The sequence below is a fragment of the Hypanus sabinus genome, chromosome 7 (assembly GCF_030144855.1).
Source record: "Hypanus sabinus isolate sHypSab1 chromosome 7, sHypSab1.hap1, whole genome shotgun sequence".
Taxonomy (NCBI): domain Eukaryota; kingdom Metazoa; phylum Chordata; class Chondrichthyes; order Myliobatiformes; family Dasyatidae; genus Hypanus; species Hypanus sabinus.
In genome coordinates, this window is record NC_082712.1 from 38,722,295 (window position 1) to 38,744,793 (window position 22,499).

General features: G+C 42.5%; 1 protein-coding gene across 6 annotated transcripts in view; it reads left to right on the forward strand.

Moving 5' to 3' along the window:
• Window positions 1–12,366, forward strand: part of LOC132396718 (ceramide transfer protein) — a 126,760-nt gene extending 114,394 nt beyond the window's left edge. For 4 of the 6 annotated variants that reach the window (XM_059974533.1, XM_059974536.1, XM_059974535.1 and 1 more), the window contains 5 exons: window positions 2,002–2,072; window positions 4,799–4,927; window positions 5,162–5,291; window positions 8,126–8,261; window positions 9,096–12,366. In XM_059974533.1, coding sequence (XP_059830516.1) covers window positions 2,002–2,072; window positions 4,799–4,927; window positions 5,162–5,291; window positions 8,126–8,253 — 458 coding nt within the window. In that variant the 3' untranslated portion in view covers window positions 8,254–8,261; window positions 9,096–12,366. The remainder of the gene's footprint in view (window positions 1–2,001; window positions 2,073–4,798; window positions 4,928–5,161; window positions 5,292–8,125; window positions 8,262–9,095) is intronic. The other 2 variants (XM_059974534.1, XM_059974539.1) reach the window with 1 other exon arrangement.
• The last annotated feature ends 10,133 nt before the right edge of the window (window positions 12,367–22,499 follow it).

A 22,499-nucleotide genomic window follows, 5' to 3' on the forward strand; every position in this document is an offset into this window, starting at 1 on the left:
AAGCCTAAAATGGCACAGACAAATGTAAATGGACCAGATACATTTAAATCCTCTGCTTCACCAAAGTCTAGCTTTTCCTGCTGATCCCTGATTTTGACCTTTCTAATAGTAGGGCATTATGTAAATACCTTTCATAGTTTTATAAACACCTGAGTTGCTATGGGAAAAAGGATGTGTGTTTGATAGCCAAATGTGGTAGAAAGAATTCCTTGACTGTATTGTTTTTAGTTGAGAGATGATTGTTGGTTCAGGACCAAAGAAGTTCATTGCTCCCCACCACTCCCAAGTGATCCTGATAGAACAAAGAACTTCCAGAGCATTCAGATATGCCCGCTCATCTTGTCTGACAGATAGCATTTCTATTGCCCATGGCACGTTAAAATGTAAAAGACATGTTGAGGTGAGTTTAACAGGTGTCATTCATTCATTAGCATAGCTAACATTATTTAAACTAGCTGGCTAGCTGCTAAAGAGCTACTCGATTGCAGGCATTCCACCTCTCCCGGGAGTCTCCTGCAGATTGATGGTGCTACCTCCCGGAAATGAGTTTTTGCAGGGTGGTATGTCTGTAATAGATGTGGCAATCCCAAATGTTGGTAACATCAGGAAGAAGGAATACGAGAAGCTGGAGAAATACCACGGATTGAAAGACAGAAAGGATGTGGAAGGTTAAATCCAGAATAATCTCAGTGGTGATAGAAGCACTTGGAGCTGTAACTCCTGGACTGGGAGAGTGGCTCCAACAAATCCTGGGAACAACATCTCAGATCCTGCTCTAGAAGAGCGCACTACCAGGAACCTTCATACTCCCAGGCCTCTGGTAGGGGGCCCGAGATTGAGGGGAAAATGCACATACTCACCACCCATCACCTGTAAGTGGAGAGAAAAAAGTATGTATATGTGTTTGTATATATGTTTAATTTTAAAAGGATCATGCACTATGTGATCCTCAAATGATCTTCAACAATGTGCTTTCAAAACAGTTGAAATCAAGTTCTAATTTAACTGTTTAAATGAAGCAAGCCCAATAATTTAACAATTGCATATTTGCTTGTAAAATTGCCAAACTTATTGTTTAATTTTGAATACAAAATCTGTCCATTCTGTGGTTGCAATCCCACAATAAAGCTCAACTTTGCAGAGGTTCCCTGGTATTTACCAAGCTAGGATCCTGCACTTCCTGTGTTAAACTGTGAGCCATTGATTTTGCACGCCTACAGATGTGCAGACAGAAAGGTACATTTCATATGTTTTGTTTCAAGGTTTTTAATTTTTTTTAAAACCTAAAAGGTGCATTTAGCAGATTGCATTCATTTTTAAGTTTAAATCCAACTGGACGTTAAAAACCACATTGCTTTTACAGCCAGGTGTGGGGCTTTGCCAGCAGCCACAGCTTTCGGGGGCAAGTGGGTGGGGGGTGTTTCCATTGTGCTCAGGCCAAGTATCTAAAGACTTAAGCAAGCAAAGCTTGAAAATAGATAACTGCAGCTGACTATGGTATGTCTGGGCCAGCAAGATCTTGCCCATGGGTAACAAGTAGCTTTTGGTCTCTCTTACCCCTGTCAAAACATTTAGTAAGTTCTTTTACTTTTTGCCTCTGTTTCAAGACGTTATAAATAATTTTTCAGGTGGGAAATGCAGGTGGCAAATCAAATAACATTGGATAACTAGATGAAATTAAACTGAGCATGAAATAAAATTAAAGATGCTTGTTTCAATGTAAAACATATTATCAGCCATGATGAGGGCAAAATATTACATTCAATGCAGTATTCTCAATATTTTCCTTTGCTCACAGGTCTGTTCACCAGTCCCTAACATTATGCTTTCCATCTAAATAAGAAAACACTTTATTAAATTGTGCACCTTTATCTAACTTCAGAAGCAGCTATTGAACTCTTGTTACAACCTGTACTATTTAGTCATATCTTGTGCTTCATGTAATATGTGTATCTTCATTTGTGTGAAGTGGTTGGATGATGTGTTAATTTCTATCCACAGCAACAATTGAAAACTTCCATGTAGTAGAAGTTCTATCAGATAATGCAATCATCATCTACCAGACTCACAAGGTACATACTTTTTTTGCTTTTAAACTATTAGTGTTACAGGTAGTGACTGTGGAGAACAAATGTCCTAGATGGTTTAGGTGCAAGTCATTTTAATTCATGGGCTTACATGTTAATGCTTCCAGTAAAGGATATTAACCTTGAGTTCATCCTCAGTGATGAAACTTCAGTTCATGATTGTTAAACATCAACAAGACATCATGGTAGACAAGTCTCCAGGCCCTGATGGGATCTATTCCGGGTTATTGTGAAAGGCAAGCTTTAGTCACGTGCAACGTCTCGGAATAGTGACCAGCAAATGTTGCTCCTTTAGAAAGGGGAATAGGGACTATCCAGCAAACTATATGCAGTTGAGCATTCCATCAGTGGTAGAGAATCCATTGGGGAGGATTCTTGAAATAGGATTTACTTGCATTTAGAAAATCATTAGCTAATTAGGGAGAGTCAACACAGCTTTATGTTGGGGAGATCTCACCTTACAACTGATTGGGATTTTTGAGTAGGCAACAAAATTGATTGAGGGCAGAGTATTGGAAGTTATCTACATGGACTTTCATAAGACATTTGCCAAGATCTTTCATGGTAGCTTGATTCAGATGTGGATCCCATGTGATCCACAGATCCTTGTTAGATACAATTCAGAATTGGCTTGGCCACAGGAGAGAGGGTAGTGGTAGAAGAGTTTTGCTCTGATTGGAGGTCTGCAACTAGTTGTGTTCTGCAGTGATCAAAGGTGCGACCTCTTGTTTGTTATGTGTGCAAGTGTTTTGAATGAAAAACTAGGTTGGCTAATTTGTAAGCTTGCTGATAGTGAGAAAATTTGTCGAAGTATTATAGCAGGATATAGATCATGTGGACAGTCAAATATAAGACGAGTGTATACAGTAAGTGGCAGGATCTTTAAGTGCATTGAGATGTACCCAAGATTCTGCTGTAAGTCCATAGCTCTCTGAACTTGACGACACAAGTACATAGGGTGGTAAAGGAGGAATACAACATTCTTGCCTTAACTAGTTGGAGTGTTGAGATTAGAGGAACAGAAATCATGTTGCAGCTGCATAAAATTTTGGTAGGTTTGATTTGGAGTATTGTATCTAGTTCTGATTGCTCTATTACAGGAAGGATGCTGAAGCTTTGAAGAGGGTCCAGAAAAGCTAATCCAGGTTCAACGTTCATTTTATTGTAAAATTATGGATGTACAATGCAACACTGGTATTTGCCTTCTCAAGATAGCCATGAAATATACATGAAAAAGTAAAAAGAAACAGAACTTGCAGACCCCAGAATCCTCCACCCCTCCCTGCAGAAAAAGAACAGTGATAATAACAATCCCTGACCTCTTTTCCTGTGTGGAAATAAACAGCAACAATAACAATCTGACTCCCCCCCCCCCCCGCAGAAAAAACAGCTACAACAACACTCTCTGACCCCCTCCCACAGGAAAAAAAAAGCCCCATAACAATCTCCAAACCCCTCTGCTGCAGGAAAAAAAACACAACAACAGCAATCCCCAGCTCCTCCGCTGCAGGAAAAGAAAACAAGGCAACAATAGCCCCCAATCCCTCCTTTGTAGAGAAGAAAAGGCAGCGACCAGCCCCCACCCACACACAAAGAACCTACAGATCACCCACCCACCAGTTGGCCGTATGAAAGAAAATGTTGAAATCTGAAGGCAACCAATATAATGTACAGTCCAATCACGTAAATCTCAGAACATCGAACAGTCCTTCCATAGCTGAGATCTCGCAGCTGGTCTGAACGGTGGCCTGTGTTTGGAGTGATCGCGGACCCTCTGGCCTGGTTGGGAGCGATCGCTGACCAGGTCCAAATGCCATCGACCTGGCGGCAGACCCAGCACACTGCCTCCGTTGGGCGCTCGCTGACCGGGGCCAAACGCCTTCACCTCGATGTTTAAATCTTCCTTGCCGCTTAGAGATGGAGTCGTTTATGACCCCGTGTCCTATCTTTGGTTTCTTCCATGAGTCAGCTTGTGTTCTGGGTCCTTTCCGGGTTCTCATCTCTAATCTCCATGAGGAAGCTGTCTGGACACAGCATAGCACTGAGATCCAAACTGTACATCACAGGCACCAACAGTTTCTGCAACACAAACAGTACGAAAACATCAAGCAGAAGGTGTAGAAAACTGAAGTAATTTAAAAGATTTGCTATCTGGAAGGTGTTGCCCAAGGATTTGTTGTTCGCCTGTGCCATCTGACTGAAAGTCGACGATGTTGCCAGGATTAGCGAGTATTAGCTATCAGGTGAAGGTGGACAAAACGTGGGTTCTTCCCACATTGTGTCTGAGGGGCAACCTGATGAAGTATATTAAACTATGATAAATGCAGCTGGTATAGATATTTGGAGGTTTAATTTTTTTGCCAAGGTGGAAATGCCATATTCTAGAGGTCAAATGAGAGTGGATAATTTAAAGGAGATGTGCAGGACAAGTTTTTGTCACAGTGGTTAATGCCTGGGCAGACTGCCTGTGGTGGCATTGGAAGCACTACAATATTGTCATTTAGAAACACACCATCAGCATGCAAGGAATGAAAGGATATGGATGTTGTGTTGGCAGATGGAATAAATTTAATTTGACTTCCTGCTTGCCACGGACATGGTAGGTAGAAGGGCCTGTTCCTGAGAATGTTCTATGTAAATGAATATCAATATCATGATGTGGACTTTATGGTTTGACATGCTGACAGACAGTTTTGTTTTCTTTTGTCCAGAGGGTTTGGCCGGCCTCGCAAAGGGATGTACTTTATTTGTCTGCAATTCGAAAGGTTCCAGATACCAATGAGAATGATCCAGATACGTGGCTTGTTTGTAACTTTTCTGTGGAACATGACAATGCTCCTGTAAGTGGCTGCTTTCATTTTTTTAAAATATTACTGTAGTTGAAAACAATAAAACATGTAAAGGAACTTTGTAGCTTATAATCTGGTTTGAGTGCTAAAATGGATAAATATTCTAATTTACTAACTGTCAGCTTAGTCAGTGAAGTTGTAGCTGAATGTACTACTTAGTTACTTGGTTCCGATTTATGCACATTTGAACTTCAATATGGTTGTGTTTCTACACCTATTTAACAGCAGAATAATAGATGTGTACGTGCCAAAATAAACATTGCCATGATCTGCCAAACACTAGTAAGCCCTCCAGAAGGTAACCAAGCAATCAGTCGAGACAACATTCTGTGCAAGATTACATATGTAGCCAATGGTAAGTTTAATTTCTTTTTAAATCTGAAATTTATAGTTAAATATTCTGTGGGAGCAACTGCTTCTACATTCCAGACTCTGAAGGTGGAAAGTCTCGAAGGGCATTTTGTGTTTCCCTATTAGATCATTTCTCAGCAAGCTAATATGGTCAGTCTGTAATAATATACTTCTAGAGTCATTATATATCATCTTGGCTGTGATGTCCAAAAATTCCATGCACGTAACTCCAGATGAATTTTTAGGAACCCTCAGTCTAACTGCCCATCACATTCTCACTTTTTATTCTAACCTTTTAAAACATTACCTTAGCCACCTTGATTTTTTTTTGTCTGTAAACTAGCTTTTAGTATTGTGTGTATGTAGAAACTATCATGTCATTTACTGACCTTTAAATATGGAAGAGTACTTGAAGAAATACTTTAGTTGGTCCTCCTGGGGTCCAAATACCAGACAGACCTCCTGTTTCCCACACTAGTCTCCAGGTTCCACGTTCTTATTTTCTTGCACATTTTGCATTTTTATTCATTCAGCTTCAGAGTTTCCTGTTTCTTGTAAACAGCAATCATCTGCAGGCTTGATTGTCTAATTCTTGGTTCCTTCATCATGTTCCTGAAGTTGAAAACAATGTAGTGTGTTATTGTCCAGCGCCACTTCTAACAACCCACCAATCAGAGATCATAACACATGGGAGCAGAATTAGGCCATTCAGCCCATCGAGTCTGCTTCATCATTCCATCATGACTGATCCCGGATCCCACTCAACCCCATACATCTGCTTTCTCAGCATATCCTTTGATGCCCTGCTGATCAGGAAATGATCAACTTCCAGCTTAAAAGTACCTGCAGACTTGACCTCCACCACAGTCTGTGGCAGAGCATTCCATAAATTCATTACTCTAACAAACAAAAACTCCTCCTTACCTCTGTTCTAAAAGATTGCCCTTCAATTTTGGGGCTGTGCCCTCTAGTTCTGGTTACCCTCGCCATAGGAAACATGCTCTCCACATCCACCCTATCTAGTCCCTTCAATATCCAGTACGTTTCAATGAGATCCTCCCGCATTCTTCTAAATTCCAGTGATTACAGGCCCAAAACTGCCAAACACTCCTCATATGTTAACCCCTTTATTCCTGGAATCATCCTCGTGAACCCCCTCTAGACTCTCCCTGGAGATATGAGGCCCAAAACCTTTGAAAATACTTCAAGTGCTGCCTGACTAGTATCTTATAAAGGCTCAGCATTATCTCCTTGAAATAAATGCCAACATTGCATTTGCCCCTTTACCACAGAGTCAGCCTGTAAATTAACCTTCTAGGAGTCTTGAACTAAAACTCCTATGACCCTCTACACCACTGATGTTTGAACCCCCCACCCCCACCACTTAGGTAAAAGTCCCCATTATTGGTCCTTTTCCCAAAATACATTATTGGACATTACCAAATACTGTATTCCAAGTGCCACTTTTTTGCCCATTTTTCCAATTTGTCTAAGTCTTGCTGCAATCGTATTGCTTCCTCAGCACTACCTACCCCTCCACCTATCTTCGTATCAATGGCAAACTTTGCCACAAAGCCATCAATTCCATTATCCAAATCATTGACAAATAATGTGACAAATAGCAGTCCCAATACTGACCCCTGAAGAATAGCACTAGTCACTGGCAGCCAACCAGAATAGACCCCTTTTATTCCCACTTGTTGCCCCCTGCCTGCCCGCCATTCCTCTATCCATGCCAGTATTTTTCCTGTAATGCCGTAGGATTTTATCTTGTTAAGTAGCCTTGTGTGGTACCTTATCAAATGCCTTCTGAAAATCCAAATAAATGACATCTACTGCCTCTCCTTTGTCCAACCTGCTTGTTACTTCCTCAAAGAACTGTAACATGTTTGTCATGCAAGATTTCCATTTGCAGAAACCATGCTGACTTTGCCTTATTTTGTCATTAGTCACCAAGTATCCCGAAACCTCACCACAATAATAGACTGCAAGAGTTTCCCAACCACTAGAGTTAGGCTAACTGGCCTATAAATTCCTTTCCCTTCCTCCCTTAAAGGGTAGAGTGACGTGCAATCATCCAGTCCAGCAGGACCATGCCATAAATTAAGTGATATCTTGAAAGATCGTGATCAATGCATCTGTTATCTCTTCAGCAATTTTTCTCAGGACAATCTGGACCAGGTGACTTTTCCACCTTAATACCTTTGGGTTTGCCTTGTATTTTTCCTTTGTAATAGCAATGGCATTCTCTCCTGCTCTCTGGCACTCAGATTTCCAGCACACTGCTAGTGTCTTCCACAGTGAAGACAGATGCAAAATACTCATTAAGTTCACCTGCCATTTTGTTGTTTCCTCCCCCCCCATTACTACCAGCATCTTTTTCCAGTGGTCCAAAATCAACTCTCACCTCTCTTTACTCCTTATATAACTAGAAAGATTTTTGGTATCCTGCTTTATATTAATGGCTAGTTTGCCCTCATATTTCATCTTTTCTCTTACACGCTTCTAGTTGCCTTTTGTTGGAATTAAAAAGTTACCCAATCATCCAACTTCCCACTCACTTTTGTTACCTTATACCCCCTTTCCTTGGCTTTACCTTAACTTCCCTAGATTAATGGCAGTCACTTAATGTTTAAGAGCACCTTGCTACTTGACCAAGGATGCTGTGAAGTTTGAGTCATTCTCCAAAGTTTGCCATCTGCTTTACTGTTAGTTTTGCTCACGAAGAGTATTTTAATGTCTTGTCTCCTCAGTAAATGTGATTGAATGATAATCATATTGGAGAAAACTTCTCATTTGTCCTTCTGCAAGGGTTCAAAATATTATTTCTGTTCTTAGTAAATCCTGGAGGATGGGCACCAGCTTCAGTACTTCGGGCTGTTGCAAAACGTGAATATCCCAAATTCCTCAAACGTTTTACGTCATATGTGCAGGAGAAGACTTCAGGCAAAGACATTCTTTTCTAGTATCCAAGGTACAAAATAGTAATAACCTTTTATTTTATAGATGAATCATTAAAACTGATGCCTAGTGTTTTGTGGATGTATTGTATGTATTTGAAGGCAAATGCTTTGATACCTTGATAGCTGTTTGAGTTTTGAAATTTGAAACTGATATTGCTTATGCAAATGGGGTGATTGGAAATTATTTCAGATACTAACAGAAACTCTCTACATCTTAAAAAATAGTTCTTGATGCTTGTTGCTTCTCCTTGAATTGTGAATAAACCCATATGGTCAAACTTCCAAGAGGGAGAAGTAAATTACTGCTTCAACATCTCCTCTTAAGATTTTATTGTAGTGCTGATTTATGTATAATATATTGTCAATGCACAAATTCAAGGCTCTCAGTCAGGAGGTAAAATTTGTGCTGAAAACTAGTTTCAGTACTAGCCATTTGTAACACCATGGATACAGTCCTAATCGCAGTACATAAATATAGCTGAAGAGATGCATGGTCAATTGCTTTGCATTGAAAGGGAAATAAAATATTGTCTCTATTTACCCAAAAAAAAATCAGAATAATTCTAACTGTTACGTGAAACAACAAACATGTATTGATACTAAGACAAATTGTTGGCAATACTCATCAGATCAGGTTGCACCTGCACCAGGCAATGGAGTTAACATTTCAGGTAGTATTGATACTCTTCTTTACAGGCGGTCTTGAGCTACGTTGCAGAGAATAATCAGAGGAGCATTCTTGTAATGAATTTTAAAATGTTGCAGGAAAAATGCCTTATTTGCATCACTTGTTCATAAACATAGTTGTCTAAATGTGGTCCTTATGTGCTGTCTTCTTTCTTTAGCATTCACCATGGACGTGCTGCTGTTCCAACCATGATGATCAACAAATAGTCACAAAGGTATCTCTGACACTCGGGGATTACGTGACCCCAAACTGGCACGATGGATTTCTGACGAAAGGCCAGTCCCGGTTCTCAGCCTGCACCCAGCTGCTATCGGCTGCTACATTGCATTTGTGGCTGACTGTTCAACACTGTCTGTGCTCTGTTGCATTTTGGTACTTCAGTGTGTAATTCATTTCTATGTACTGCTCATACAGCCGTTTACAATTTGACCCAGCATTTTTTTTTACAGAAGCAATCATACTTTGGATCGAAAACAATAGGTTGATGGCTTTAATTGTTTAAAAAGAATAGCATGCTTGTTAATGTAGGCCTGCATAATCATGGCCAAAGTTTCAACTTTCTTTTTGCAGCAAACAGCCTAATTTTTGTTCTTAAATTTACAAATGTTAACCATCTTTGGGGTCTACAGTGGGATGTATTTTCTTTAAGTCTTACTTGTGTGTGGTTAATCAGCACACTATAATCACTGACCTCATCACATTCTCTTATTGGTCATTTCTAACACCAGTGTCCTGTTTTTCCCCCTTTGAGACTAATCTCTGTAAAACTGGTTCAGGGCTGACTTTGTCCTTTGACCTCTGGCATTTGCCCCTTCTTTCTTACTATCTCCTATGAAGAACAAGTTGTTTTGATGGAGATTTTGAAAAGCTTTATTTCTGTTTTGTTTACAACTTTCTACTACATTTTTTAGTTTGTATATTTGTTACAAATATTTTTGTGTTGTAATTGAAAGTTCTGAATTCTTTAAGATGATGGTATGGGCTGAAAGGGGGATACCAGTACTTGAAACATGTCAAACAGGATTTTTTTCATTTTGAAATAGATTAATGTTCTGGTTATTACCAGTGAAGGCATATCGTTAAAGAATGAATGACTGTTTTAAGCAATATTTGGTGCAAGAAGGATGTATTTTTGTGAGTAAAGTACGCTGGCTAAATATAGTTGATAGACAAAGCCCGTTGCATAAATACTTAATGCACCCATTAGAAAAGTGTACATCTTGCTCTTCAGTAGTGCTGTTGTGCGGAATCAATTCTGAATTGAATTAATTATCTGTTCGGCAGATTCAGCCAGCTGCATTTCAAGGATGGCTAAACATGCTCTTCAAATGTTAATAGCTATTTGCAATAGATGTATCTGAAGAATTTTGGTTCCCTTAAAATTCTATGTAGTGAGACCTTTTTTTCCTTTCACTTGATTTCAAAGCTGTACTTGATGTGTTTGCAACTGCATGCAGCTTTTTGTTCTCATTGCTGGAATATAGAAATATTTGGTCTTGAGTCATGCACATATAAAATTTCCCTCTTATTTTGCAACTTGGATTTTTTTTTATAACATCTAAAGTTTAAATCTACAACAAACTTTTGTATGGTGAACGACTGTTTGTGATCAGCATACAGTGCTTTATTTTTGCAGCATATTACTCAGTACATCGTATCCAAATCAAACAGCTGTAAATGTAAAAGTGCCTAAATTTGAGGATTGGTTATGTAGTCAATAGACTGTCCTAATAGATTCTGAGAGTAGTCTATTCCATGATGGCTACTATGTATTGAGAATTGATCTAGAGCATTTTATTTAATTGAGCCTGAACTTCCAGGCTTTGACTAAAAGCAGTCGAACTGTTTATAAGCAACTTGCTGATCAGTTCCATCATTCAGCAGACATTTATAATCTCTATTTACAAAATAATCATGTAAATAGCTATAAGTCAACAAGAGGAGACGTTTGCTTGACTGAATACAGATGATTCTTTCAATTAGACAAAATAAATCCATCTCTTGCTAGTGTACAATTGAAATAGATTTCCAGATATGGTTCATTTTGCCATTGAGTGAACTTGTAGCTCTTGTTAATCAGGGGCAACATATCATAAAGGGTACTTTGGACTCGTGCTTATTCCAATTCTATTTTAGCTGGCAAAATATATGCTGCTTATTGAAATAATTAAATTATTTCCTACAAAGCACTTCACTCAATACTAATAATAATTTAGGTGCGACTACACAGTTCGCACCAGCTTTTACCATCCCATGCTATGGGCACTCTGGCAAGCTGCTAGCTCATTTGATTGCTTACATTGGCTTCTTTTTTTGCATGTGCAAATTGATCACATAATTTTCAAATCACCATTATTGTTCTTTTGACCTGGAATAACTACCCTACACAATCTTATGCCAAGTTAATATTCCAAATTGTGTATGAAATAAAACTGTAATTGGAAGTATTGGGCTGCCACGTAGTACATGTTTAATGGCCAATATTGTGGAATGGTCTCAGAGCTGTTATTTTAGAATGTTTATTTCAAATAATGGGGTTTACAGTTTGGAAAATACCCTTACACTAGCTAGCTCTGGAACTTCTTTTAAAATATTAATGGGTCGAGCACGAGTGTTGATGAGTTAAATAAATTGGTCGCTGCTGATGAGAGTACCCTTTGTAAACATTTGGCCCATCTTTTACAAAATTAATTTCACCTATTTTTAAACCAGAAATATGGACATTGATGTCAATTGCACAAATGAACCATACACTGGATTTAAAGTAGACAAAGTGTAACAGGTTGCAGAACCTGATGTAGATAAAACCACTGTTCATTTCAGTCATGCATTAGAATCACATGCATTCAATACAGTTGCTCATAGGTCGTCTTGGGAACTTAGGGTTCGGGCAAGAGTACTTTTTGATTGAACATCCCAAATAAAAACAGTTATATACCTGACTAACTTATCAGTGGATCCTTAGCAACAGGTGGTAGGTTTAAAACCTGCAACTTGATTGATTTAAGCTAACTTTTAATAAATTGGGAAGTTTACGTGTATAGAACTTGATATTGTTAGTCGCATTTGCACTAAGTGTGATATAATTTTGAAATTCTGGTATAAAGTGATTACACTAAAGAGACAGGTGTAAAGTATTGAAACTTGGGAATGTAAAACAGCTCATTTGCAGGTTAAAATATGGACTTCTATTTCAAAATATATTGTGTGTAGAACGTGCTGAGAGATTTGTTTTTATGAAAGCTTTATATCCTGATTTAGCTTTGTGTACAATAAAACACTGGTTAATGTCTGTGATACTGAACTGTAAAAGTTTTTTCAATCAGCAATGTGTAAAGATCAGTTTATAAAGTTTAGTTCCTCCATGTTATTACAAATTAAAATCCAGTATTTAAAAAAAGTGAGAAGTATTAAAATATTACAGAAGATCTTGACTGTGTGTTCTTTTAAAATGTCCTATTTAATTGGTGAAATTGTCACAGAGCTTTAATTATATTCAGTGTTTTTCAGTTTTCTTTGATGCTTCCTCATAGGCAAAGACAAAATTATTATTGGATATTGAGAGTCTGTAGCAATTAAGGCATCAAAAGGTATTGCAAACAAGAGGAAATCTGCAGATGCTGGAAATTTGAGCAACACACACAAAAAGCTGGTGGAACGCAGCAGGCCAGGCAGCATCTATAGGAAGAAGCACTGTCGACGTTTCGGGCCAAAACCCTTCGTCAGGACTAACTGAAAGGAAAGATAGTAAAAGATTTGAAAGTAGGAAGGGGAGGGGAAAAAGTGAAATGATAGGAGAAGACCGGAGAGGGAGTGAAGCTAAGAGCTGGAAAGCTGATTGGCAAAAGGGATACAGAGCTGGAGAAGGGAAAGGATCATGGGACGGGAGGGGAGCACCAGAGGGAGATGGAGAACAGGCAGAGTGATGGCAGAAAGAGAGAAAAAAAGAGGGGGGATAAAAACTAAATATATCAGGGATGGGGTAAGAAGGGGAAGAGGGGCATTAACGGAAGTTAGAGAAGTCAATGTTCATGCCATCAGGTTGGAGGCTACCCAGCCGGTATATAAGGTGTTGTTCCTCCAACCTGAGTGGGGCTTCATCTTTACAGTAGAGGAGGCCATGGATAGACATATCAGAATGGGAATGGGATGTGGAATTAAAATGTGTGGCCACTGGGAGATCCTGCTTTCTCTGGCAGACGGTGTAGGTGTTCTGCGTCGGGTCTCATCAATATATAAAAGGCCACACCAGTAGCACCGGATGCAGTATACCACACCAGCCAACTCACAGGTGAAGTATCACCTCACCTGGAAGGACTGTCTGGGGCTCTGAATGGTGGTGAGGGAGGAAGTGTAAGGGCAGGTTTAGCACTTGTTTGGCTTACAAGGGTAAGTGCCAGGAGGGACATCGGTGGGAAGGGATGGGGGGTTGAATGGGCAAGGGAGTCGTGTAGGGAGTGATCCCTGTGAAAAGTAGAATGGGGGGGGGGAAGATGTGCATGGTAGTAGGATCCCGTTGGAGGTGGCGGAAGTTATGGAGAATTATACATTGGACCCGGAGGCTGGTGGGGTGGTAGGTGAGGACAAGGGGAACCCTATCCCAAGTGGGGTGGTGGGTGGAAGGGGTGAGGGCAGATGTGCGGGAAATGGGAAAGATGCATTTGAGAGCAGAGTTAATGGTTGAAGAAAGGAAGCCCCTTTGTTTAAAAAAGGAAGACGACACCTTCGTTCTTGAATGAAAAGCCTCATCCTGAGAGCAGATGAGGTGGAGGAATTGCAAGAAGGGGATAGCATTTTTGCAAGAGACAGGGTGGGAAGAGGAATAGTCCAGGTAGCTGTGAGTCTGTAGGCTTATAGTAGATATCAGTAGATAAGCCGTCTCCAGAGATGGAGACAGAAAGATCAAGAAAGGGGAGGGAGGTGTCAGAAATGGACCAGGTAAATTTGAGGGCAGGGTAAAAGTTGGAGGCAAAGTTAATGAAGTCAACGAGCTCAGCATGCGTGCAGGAGGCAGCGCCAATGCAGTTGTCGATGTAGCGAAGGAAAAGAGGGGGATGGATACTTGTATAGTCTTGGAATATGGATTGTTCCACAAAGCTAAGAAAAAGGCAGGCATAAGTCAGACCCATGCGGGTGCCCATGGCTACACCTTTGGTTTGGAGGAAGTGGGAGGAGCCAAAGGAGAAATTATTGAGAGTAAGAACTAATTCCGCTAGACAGAGGAGAGTGGTGGTAGAGGGGAATTGGTAGGGTCTGGAATCCAAGAAGAAGTAGAGAGCTTTGAAACCTTCCTGGTGGGGGATGGAGGTATATAGGGACTGGACGTCCATTTTGAAAATAAGGTGGTGGGGGCCAGGGAACTTAAAATCATTGAAAAAATTCAAAGTGTGAGAAGTGTCATGAACATAGGAGGGAAGAGATTGAACAAGGGGGGATAAGACAGTGTCAAGGTATGCAGAAATGAGTTCGGTGGGGCAGGAGCAAGCTGAGACAATGGGTCTACCTGGACAAGCAGGTTTGTGGATCTTGGGTAGGAGGTAGAAACGGGAAGTGTGGGGTGTGGGAACTATGAGGTTGGTGGCAGTGGATGGGAGATCCCCAGAGCTGATAAAGTTGGTGATGGTATAGGAGACAGTGGCCTGGTGCTCCTTAGTGGGGTGATGATCAAGGGGTAAAAGGAGTTATCAGAGAGTTGTCGCTGTGCCTCAGCCAGGTAGAGTTCAGTACCCCAGACTACAACAGCTCACCCCTTATCAGCAGGTTTTATAGTGAGGTTGGGATTGGTGCGGAGTGCAGAGTGTTCGGAAGGAGTGAGGTTGGAATTGGAACACGGTGTGGTGAAGTCGAGACGGTTGATGTCCCATTGGCAATTAGCAATAAAGAGATCCAGAGCAGGCAGAAGACCAGAGCGGGGTGTCCATGAAGAGGGGGAGGGTTGAAGATGGGAGAAGGGGTCATCAGTGGGGGTAGGAGAGTCCTTGTCAAAGAAGTAAGCTCGGAGACGGAGCCAGCGGAAGAAGAGTTCAGCATCATGGCGTACGCGGAACTCGCTGAGGTGTGGGTGAAAGGGGACAAAGGTGAGGCCCTTGATGAGGACAGAGCGCACTGCCTCAGAGTGTGGAAGGTCAGAGGGAATGGTAAAGACCCGGCATGGATGAGAGACGGAATCAGAGGGGGGATGGAGGCTGGTAGTGTCAGTGGAGAGGGAAGGGTTGGGGTGAGAGGAAGATGGAGCCTCTGAGGGCCCAGGAGCTGACGATGGGATCTGAGGGAGAGGAGATTGCAGAGTGGTGATGGGGGAAGGGGAGACAGGAGACACAATCGCAGCATGTGAAGACCCGGCCTGGAGTTCAAGGTTGGAGTGGCAGTCGGTGGTTGCGCAATCGCTTTGAAGCTGTCCATGGTCGTTGGAACCCGCGGTGATGGTGCTGGAGTCCTGGGTTGCTGGGGCAGCCGAGATCGACGGCCAGGCCCGGGGCCACGATATGAAGTCCATGCCTGCTGGTGGTGGAGCCAGCAGGCTCTGGGGTCTGCAGATGGAAGATCTTGCCATCCTTGCAGGACGTGATAAAGTCAAAGAAACGGCGATTGCACGCGTGGATCTGACGGAGGATGAAATAACGGACAGGTCCATTGCAAACGGAGAGAAAGGTGTCCCGGAGGCGTGGAAGGGATTGTGATAGGGACGCCAGGTACCTTCTCATGGCGGAGAGTGTCACCCTCAGAGCTCAACGGGAGGCAGAGTCACCTGGGATCCTCAGAAGGTCCAAATTGAGAAGCTCGAAAACAGATCCTGAAGCCAACTGCAGTCAGTTGGCGGCGGAGACACGTTCCAAGGAAGAATATGTGGCTGCAATAGCGGGTCTGGGTCAAAATGTGATCGAAAAGTTGAAGGGATGAAGAAACTATAGATGGGAGCAGCGAGAGAGGGTTTCACTGAACTCCCGTCGAAGAGAAGATTTAAACTCCTTCAGTGTAGGCATCACTGGCAGAGGCTTCGCAGTAGTGAATTTGAAAAGTAAACATGAGGAAATCTGCAGATGTTGGAAATTCAAACAACACACACAAAATGCTGGTGGAACGCAGCAGGCCAGGCAGCATCTATAGGGAGAAGCACTGTCGACGTTTCGGGCCGAGACCCTTCATCAGGACTAACTGAAAGGAAAGATAGTAAGAGATTTGAAAGTAGGAGGGGGAGGGGGAAATGCAAAATGATAGGAGAAGACCGGAGGGGGGGAGGTGAAGCTGAGAGCCGGAAAGGTGATTGGCAAAAGGGATACAGAGCTGGAGAAGGGAAATGATCATGGGACAGGAGGCCGAGGGAAAGAAAGGGGGAGGGGAGCAACAGAGGGAGCTGGAGAACAGGCAGAGTGATGGGCAGAAAGAAAAAAAGGGGAGAAAAGCTGTTACTGTCTCCTATACCATCACCAACCTTATCAACTCTGGGGATCTCCCATCCACTGCCACCAACCTCATAGTTCCCACACCCCACACTTCCCGTTTCTACCTCCTACCCAAGATCCACAAACCTGCCTGTCCAGGTAGACCTATTGTCTCAGCTTGCTCTTGCCCCACCGAACTCATTTCTGCATACCTTGACACTGTCTTATCCCCCCCCCCCCCCCCCCCGTTCAATCCCTTCCCAACTATGTTCGTGACATTTCTCACGCTTTGAATTTTTTCAATGATTTTAAGTTCCCTGGCCCCCACCACCTTATTTTCAAAATGGACGTCCAGTCCCTATGTTCCTCCATCCCCCACCAGGAAGGTCTCAAAGCTCTCGGCTTCTTTTTGTATTCCAGACCTTACCAGTTCCCCTCTACCACCACTCTCCTCCGTCTAGTGGAATTAGTTCTTACTCTCAATAATTTCTCCTTTGGCTCCTCCCACTTCCTCCAAACCAAAGGTGTAGCCATGGGCACCTGCATGGATCCCAGTTATGCCTGCCTTTTTCTTGGCTTTGTGGAACAGTCCATATTCCAAGCCTATACAGGTATCCGTCCCCCTCTTTCCCTTTGCTACATCGACGACTGCATTGGCGCTGCCTCCTGCACGCATGCTGAGCTCGTTGACTTCATTCCTCCAATTTTCACCGTGCCCTCAAAAATACCTGGTCCATTTCTGACACCTCCCTCCCCTTTCTTGATCTTTCTGTCTCCATCTCTGGAGACGGCTTATCTACTGATATCTACTATAAGCCTACAGACTCTCACAGCTACCTGGACTATTCCTCTTCCCACCCTGTCTCATGCAAAAATGCTATCCTCTTCTCACAATTCCTCCGCCTCCACCGCATCTGCTCTCAGGATGAGGCTTTTCATTCCAGGATGAAGGAGATGTCTTCCGTTTTTAAACAAAGGGGCTTCACTTCTTCCACCATCAACTCTGCTCTCAAACGCATCTCTCCCATTTCCTGCACATCTGCCCTCACCCCATCCTCCTGCAACCCCACTCAGGATAGGGTTCCCCTTGTCCTCACCTACCACCCCACCAGCCTCCGGGTCCAACGTATAATTCTCCATAACTTCCGCCACCTCCAACGGGATCCCACTACCAAGCACATCTTCCCCCCCCCCACCCCACCCCACCCCACTTCTGCTTTTCGCAGGGATCGCTCCCTACGCGACTCCCTTGTCCATTTGTCCCCCCCCCCCCCGTCCCTTCCCACCGATCACCTTCCTGGCACTTATCCTTGTAAGCGGAACAAGTGCTACACCTACCCTTACACTTCCTCCCTCACCACCATTCAGGGCCCCAGACAGTCCTTCCAGGTGAGGCAACACTTCACCTGTGAGTCGGCTGGTGTGGTATACTGTGTCCGGTGCTCCCGGTGTGGCCTTTTATATATTGATGAGACCCGACACAGACTGGGAGACCATTTCACTGAACACCTACGCTCGGTCCGCCAGAGAAAGCAGGATCTCCCAATGGCCACACATTTTAATTCCACATCCCATTCCCATTCTGATATGTTTATCCATGGCCTCCTCTACTGTCAAGATGAAGCCACACTCAGGTTGGAGGAACAATACCTTATATACTGGCTGGGTAGCCTCCAACCTGATGGCATGAACATTGACTTCTCTAACTTCTGTTAATGCCCCTCCTCCCCTTCTTACCCCATCCCTGATATATTTAGTTTTTCTCCCCCCTCCTTTTTCCTCTCTTTCTGCCATCACTCTGCCTGTTCTCCATCTCCCTCTAGTGCTCCCCTCCCTCGCTCTTTCTCCCTAGGCCTCCCGTCCCATGATCCTTTCCCTTCTCCAGCTCTGTATCCTTTTTTCCAATCAACTTTCCAGCTCTCAGCTTCACCCAACCCCCTCCGGTCTTCTCCTATCATTTCGCATTTCCCATCCCCCTCCTACTTTCAAATCTCTTGCTATCTTCCCTTTCAGTTAGTCCTGACGAAGGGTCTCGGCCCAAAACATTGACAGGGCTTCTCCCTATAGATGCTGCCTAGCCCGCTGCGTTCCACCAGCAAAAGGTATTGCAAGTGCTTTCCATGAACTGAAGTACTCTGAAATATAGGGGGAAGAGATTGCAGATGCTCACTGCTGGAGAGGAATAAAATCAATGTTACAGATTGAGACATCATCTGGAATGATAGATGAAGGGTCTCAACCCTAAAATGTTGATGCTGCATTTCCCTCCACAGAAGCTGCTGAGTTCCACCAGCACTTTGTTACTTTGTTCTAATATGATTGAAAGAGTGGATAAACACTGAAAGAGTAATGAGATGAATGGTAATTTAATTTGTGAATGCTGCTCAAAGGGCCTAGACTCAGGGAGAGCATCTTTCTCTTTGCTGTCACTTTAAACTGTTGAATGGTCACTTCTATCCTGGTTTCAGACTTTACGGACCTGGATCAGTATTATTCCCAGTATCCCTTTAGGCTTATTTGTATTCAGTGGCCAGCAAATAACTGCCGCCTGGATCTGACTCCAATGAGGCAGCAAGGCCATCCACAACATGGTTTATAGTATGGATTGTGCTTAGTGAAATAATCTATTATATGAAATGATGCCAACAAACTCGGTAATTTCACTGAAATTTCTGTGCAAAAGAGCAATACGGCTCCCATCAATTCATCGCCATCACCTCGGGGGGTCCATCTGCATCGAAGATGTCCTGTTCCCACTCTGGATTTGTGGATGATAAGACCAGTGCGAAATCCACAGATGAGTAAGAATTCTATGAGCTTAGTTTGAGGTTGTCCACTCCTTCAGCTTATGTAAGATTCAACATCTTTCCAACCACAAATTCAAGGTTCTCAATTACAGCCTCATCTTCCATTTGAGGACTAGAGATTTCATTTGGTGTTTTGCAATTTTTTACAAGGCGGTATGACTATATTCTCAGTTCTGTCTACAAGTTGAATTTGTATCTCTTCCAGTGATAAAGAGTTCAGAATAGAGAATAATTTTTTTTGGGAAACAATCAAAAAGAGACCTGTTCAGAGTAATTAACTGGGAATAACACAGACCCCATTGCTGGAGATGTTGGCCTGGGATTAGTTCTTCACCCAGTGAATATGGATGATCATGCAGAGACAACTTTGGTATCTTTCCAGTGTCATGAAGTACCCGCTGTATTGGTCCCATTCTTGGAAACAAGAGGCAGGGGGTGGACTTCCCTCTCACCCTGATTTCTATTTTCTGGCACCCTACAGGGTAGTAGTAAGAGATGAGTAGTAGGACAATCTTTACTTGACTCTTGCATGTCTTGTAGCAGTGATCTAGTGGCACCATCTACAATAGGAAGGGTGTTATGAAATGGAGCATAATAAACTCAACAGCTTCAGCGAGAAGAGGTGGATGTGAAGAAGGCTAAACACCTTGTAGATTAATTTTTTTCTGAGGTGGTCACACCTAGAGTACAGGCTTGAGATAGCCTTTGGGTGACTGCCAGGACAATTAGGGGAGTAAATGGTCATTGCAGGGCTCCTGTGTGGCATTCCCCTCAGCAGAAAGTATACCCCTTTGGGTGCTGCAGTGGGGGATGGTTGTGGGTGAGGGGGTGACCTAGCAGGGCACAGCAACAGCCAGGCCACTGGCACTGTGGCTCACCAGGGAAGGGTAAAGTCAGGCAGAGCAGTAGTGATGGGCGAACAGACAGGAGGTTCTGTGGCTGAGAAAGTGATGCCAGAATGTTGTGTCACCTCCCTGGTTCTAGGGTCAATAATGTTTCAGTGGCAACAATATTCTCAAGGGGGAGGGTGAGCAGCCAGAGGCCATGGTGCACATTGGTGCTAATAACATAAGTAGAAAAGGGGAAGAGGTTGGACCACTCAAGGATAAAAGGGGGTGGGGGGAACATTTGCTTGGATGTAGAGGATATGGGTGAGTTCTGTAATGGGTGCTTTACATCAGTACTTACCAAGCAGAAGGATGTGCAGAGCTCGGAGTCGAGCATATTGATATTCTAGGGCATTTTGAGGTAAAAGAGGAGGTTGTGTAAGGTCTCTTAAAGAGCATTAAGGTGAACAATTGCCCATGGCCTGATGGGATGTAACCCAGCTAATCAAGAGAGGCAAGTGAAGATTTTCCTGGGGCCTTGTCCAGTATCTTTGTACCCTCTCTAGCAAAAGGGGAGGTCCCAAAGGATTGGCAAGTAGCTAATGTCATTCCAATATTCAAGAAAGGAGCCCAGGGTAATCCTGGAAGCGCTAGACCTGAGAGTATCAGATCAGTGTTAGGGAAGTTGCTGCAGAGAATTCGGACGGATAGGATTGATGAGCATTTGGGGGGAAAAAACTGCCTAATTGAGGAGAGCCAGTATGGCTTTGTGCAGGGCAACCTGTCTACCTAACTTCATTGAATTTTTTTGATGAGAATGATGGAAGAGCTATGGGTCTTGTCTACATGGACATGAGTAAGGTGTTTGATGAAGACCCTCATGGGAATCTCATTCAGAAGGTTCAGGCGTCCGCAGTGAATTGGCTGTTTGGATTCAGAACTAGTTTGCCCATAGAAGACAGTGTAATGGTTAAAGAGACTGTTTTAACTGGATGTCTGTGATTAGTGGTGTTCTGCAGGGATCTGTACTGGGATCTCTTTGTGATGTGTATAAATGACCTGGATGAAAATGTATGTCGGTGTGTTAGTAATTTTGTAGATGAATGAAGATTGGTAGTGCTGTGGATAGCGTAGAAGACTGATAAAAAATACAGTGAAGTATAGTTCAGCTGCAGATACGGATGGAAAAATAGTAGAGGAGTTTAACTTAGCTGAATGTGAAGTGCTGCACCTTGGCAAATCAAATTTATAAGAGACAGTACTCTGTTAAGGGCAAGACACCTAACAGTATTGATGAATGGGGCATCTTGGGGTCGGGGTTCATTGCTCCCTTAAAGTGGCTACACAGGTTGCTAGAGTGGTTAAGAAGGCATATGGCATGCTTGCTTTTGTTAATCAAGGCATTGAATTCAAAACCAGGATGTTGCAGCTTTACAAATCACTAGTTAGGCTGCATCTGGAGTATTGCGTACAGATCTGGTGGCCCTGTTATAGGAAGGATGTCGAGGTTTTGGAGAGGGTCAAGAAGTTTACCAGGGTGCTACCTGGATTAGGAAATGTGTTATGACAAAAGGTTGGACAAACTTGCATTCTTTTCTCTGGAGCGGCAGAGGCTGAGGGAAGATCTAACAGATTTATAAGATTGAGAGATATAGATAGACAGACTATCTTTTTCTCAGGGTTGAAATGTCTAATGCCAGACAGCATGCATTTAAGATGAGCGAGGGTAAGTTCAAAGGAAATGAAGGGCAATTTTATTTTCCCAACACACAGCGGTGGCTGCCTGGCAGAGGCAGATACATTGGAGATGTTCGGATAGGCACATTGAACATGAAGGAAATGGAAGAATATGTGTATTGTTTAGGCAGAAGAGATTAGTTGGCCATATGATTACTAATTTAGTTGTTCCAGCACAACATTGTAGGCTGAATTCTCTGTACTGTTCAGTGTCCTAAACTGAAAAGTTAATAGTTAAATCCACTGTAGTACTGGAAATACTCTGCATTCACTAAAATTATCAGCAGAAAATACAAATTATGTATGAGCAATAATTATTTTTTTGTATTGAGCTTTTTAAATGGTGTTATTAATCGTGTGATAAATCTAGTGATCACTGATTTAAGATACCTGTGTTAAGTAAAATGTGAAGTTCTGTTGTCTGCAGTGCAGTCACTTCTGCTGAATGCTTCATTGTTAAAAGAGCCTAGGGTTGAAATGGTGAGATCTGATGTAACACAAGGCGATTGGCTGAAGTAATTCTGCAGAGCAAGTCACCAGTAATCCATTATAGGTGATTTGTTTTGTAATTGTAATGCATCTTTTTAAAAGATCTGTCTTCAGTAAAACAGTAATTATTTGAATACAGCATCTCTAACTTTTTGTTAAGGACAGGAATTAGCTTTTGACTGAGTTTTTATATTTATGGATGTTTTGTCTCTTTAATAAAATGCCACCATTTTTAGTAGCTGGTGCTTGTAGAAGAATTCAGAAAATGTTGCTGGAAATATAATCTGAGTTATGTTTTGACAAAAACACTATGGTTCAT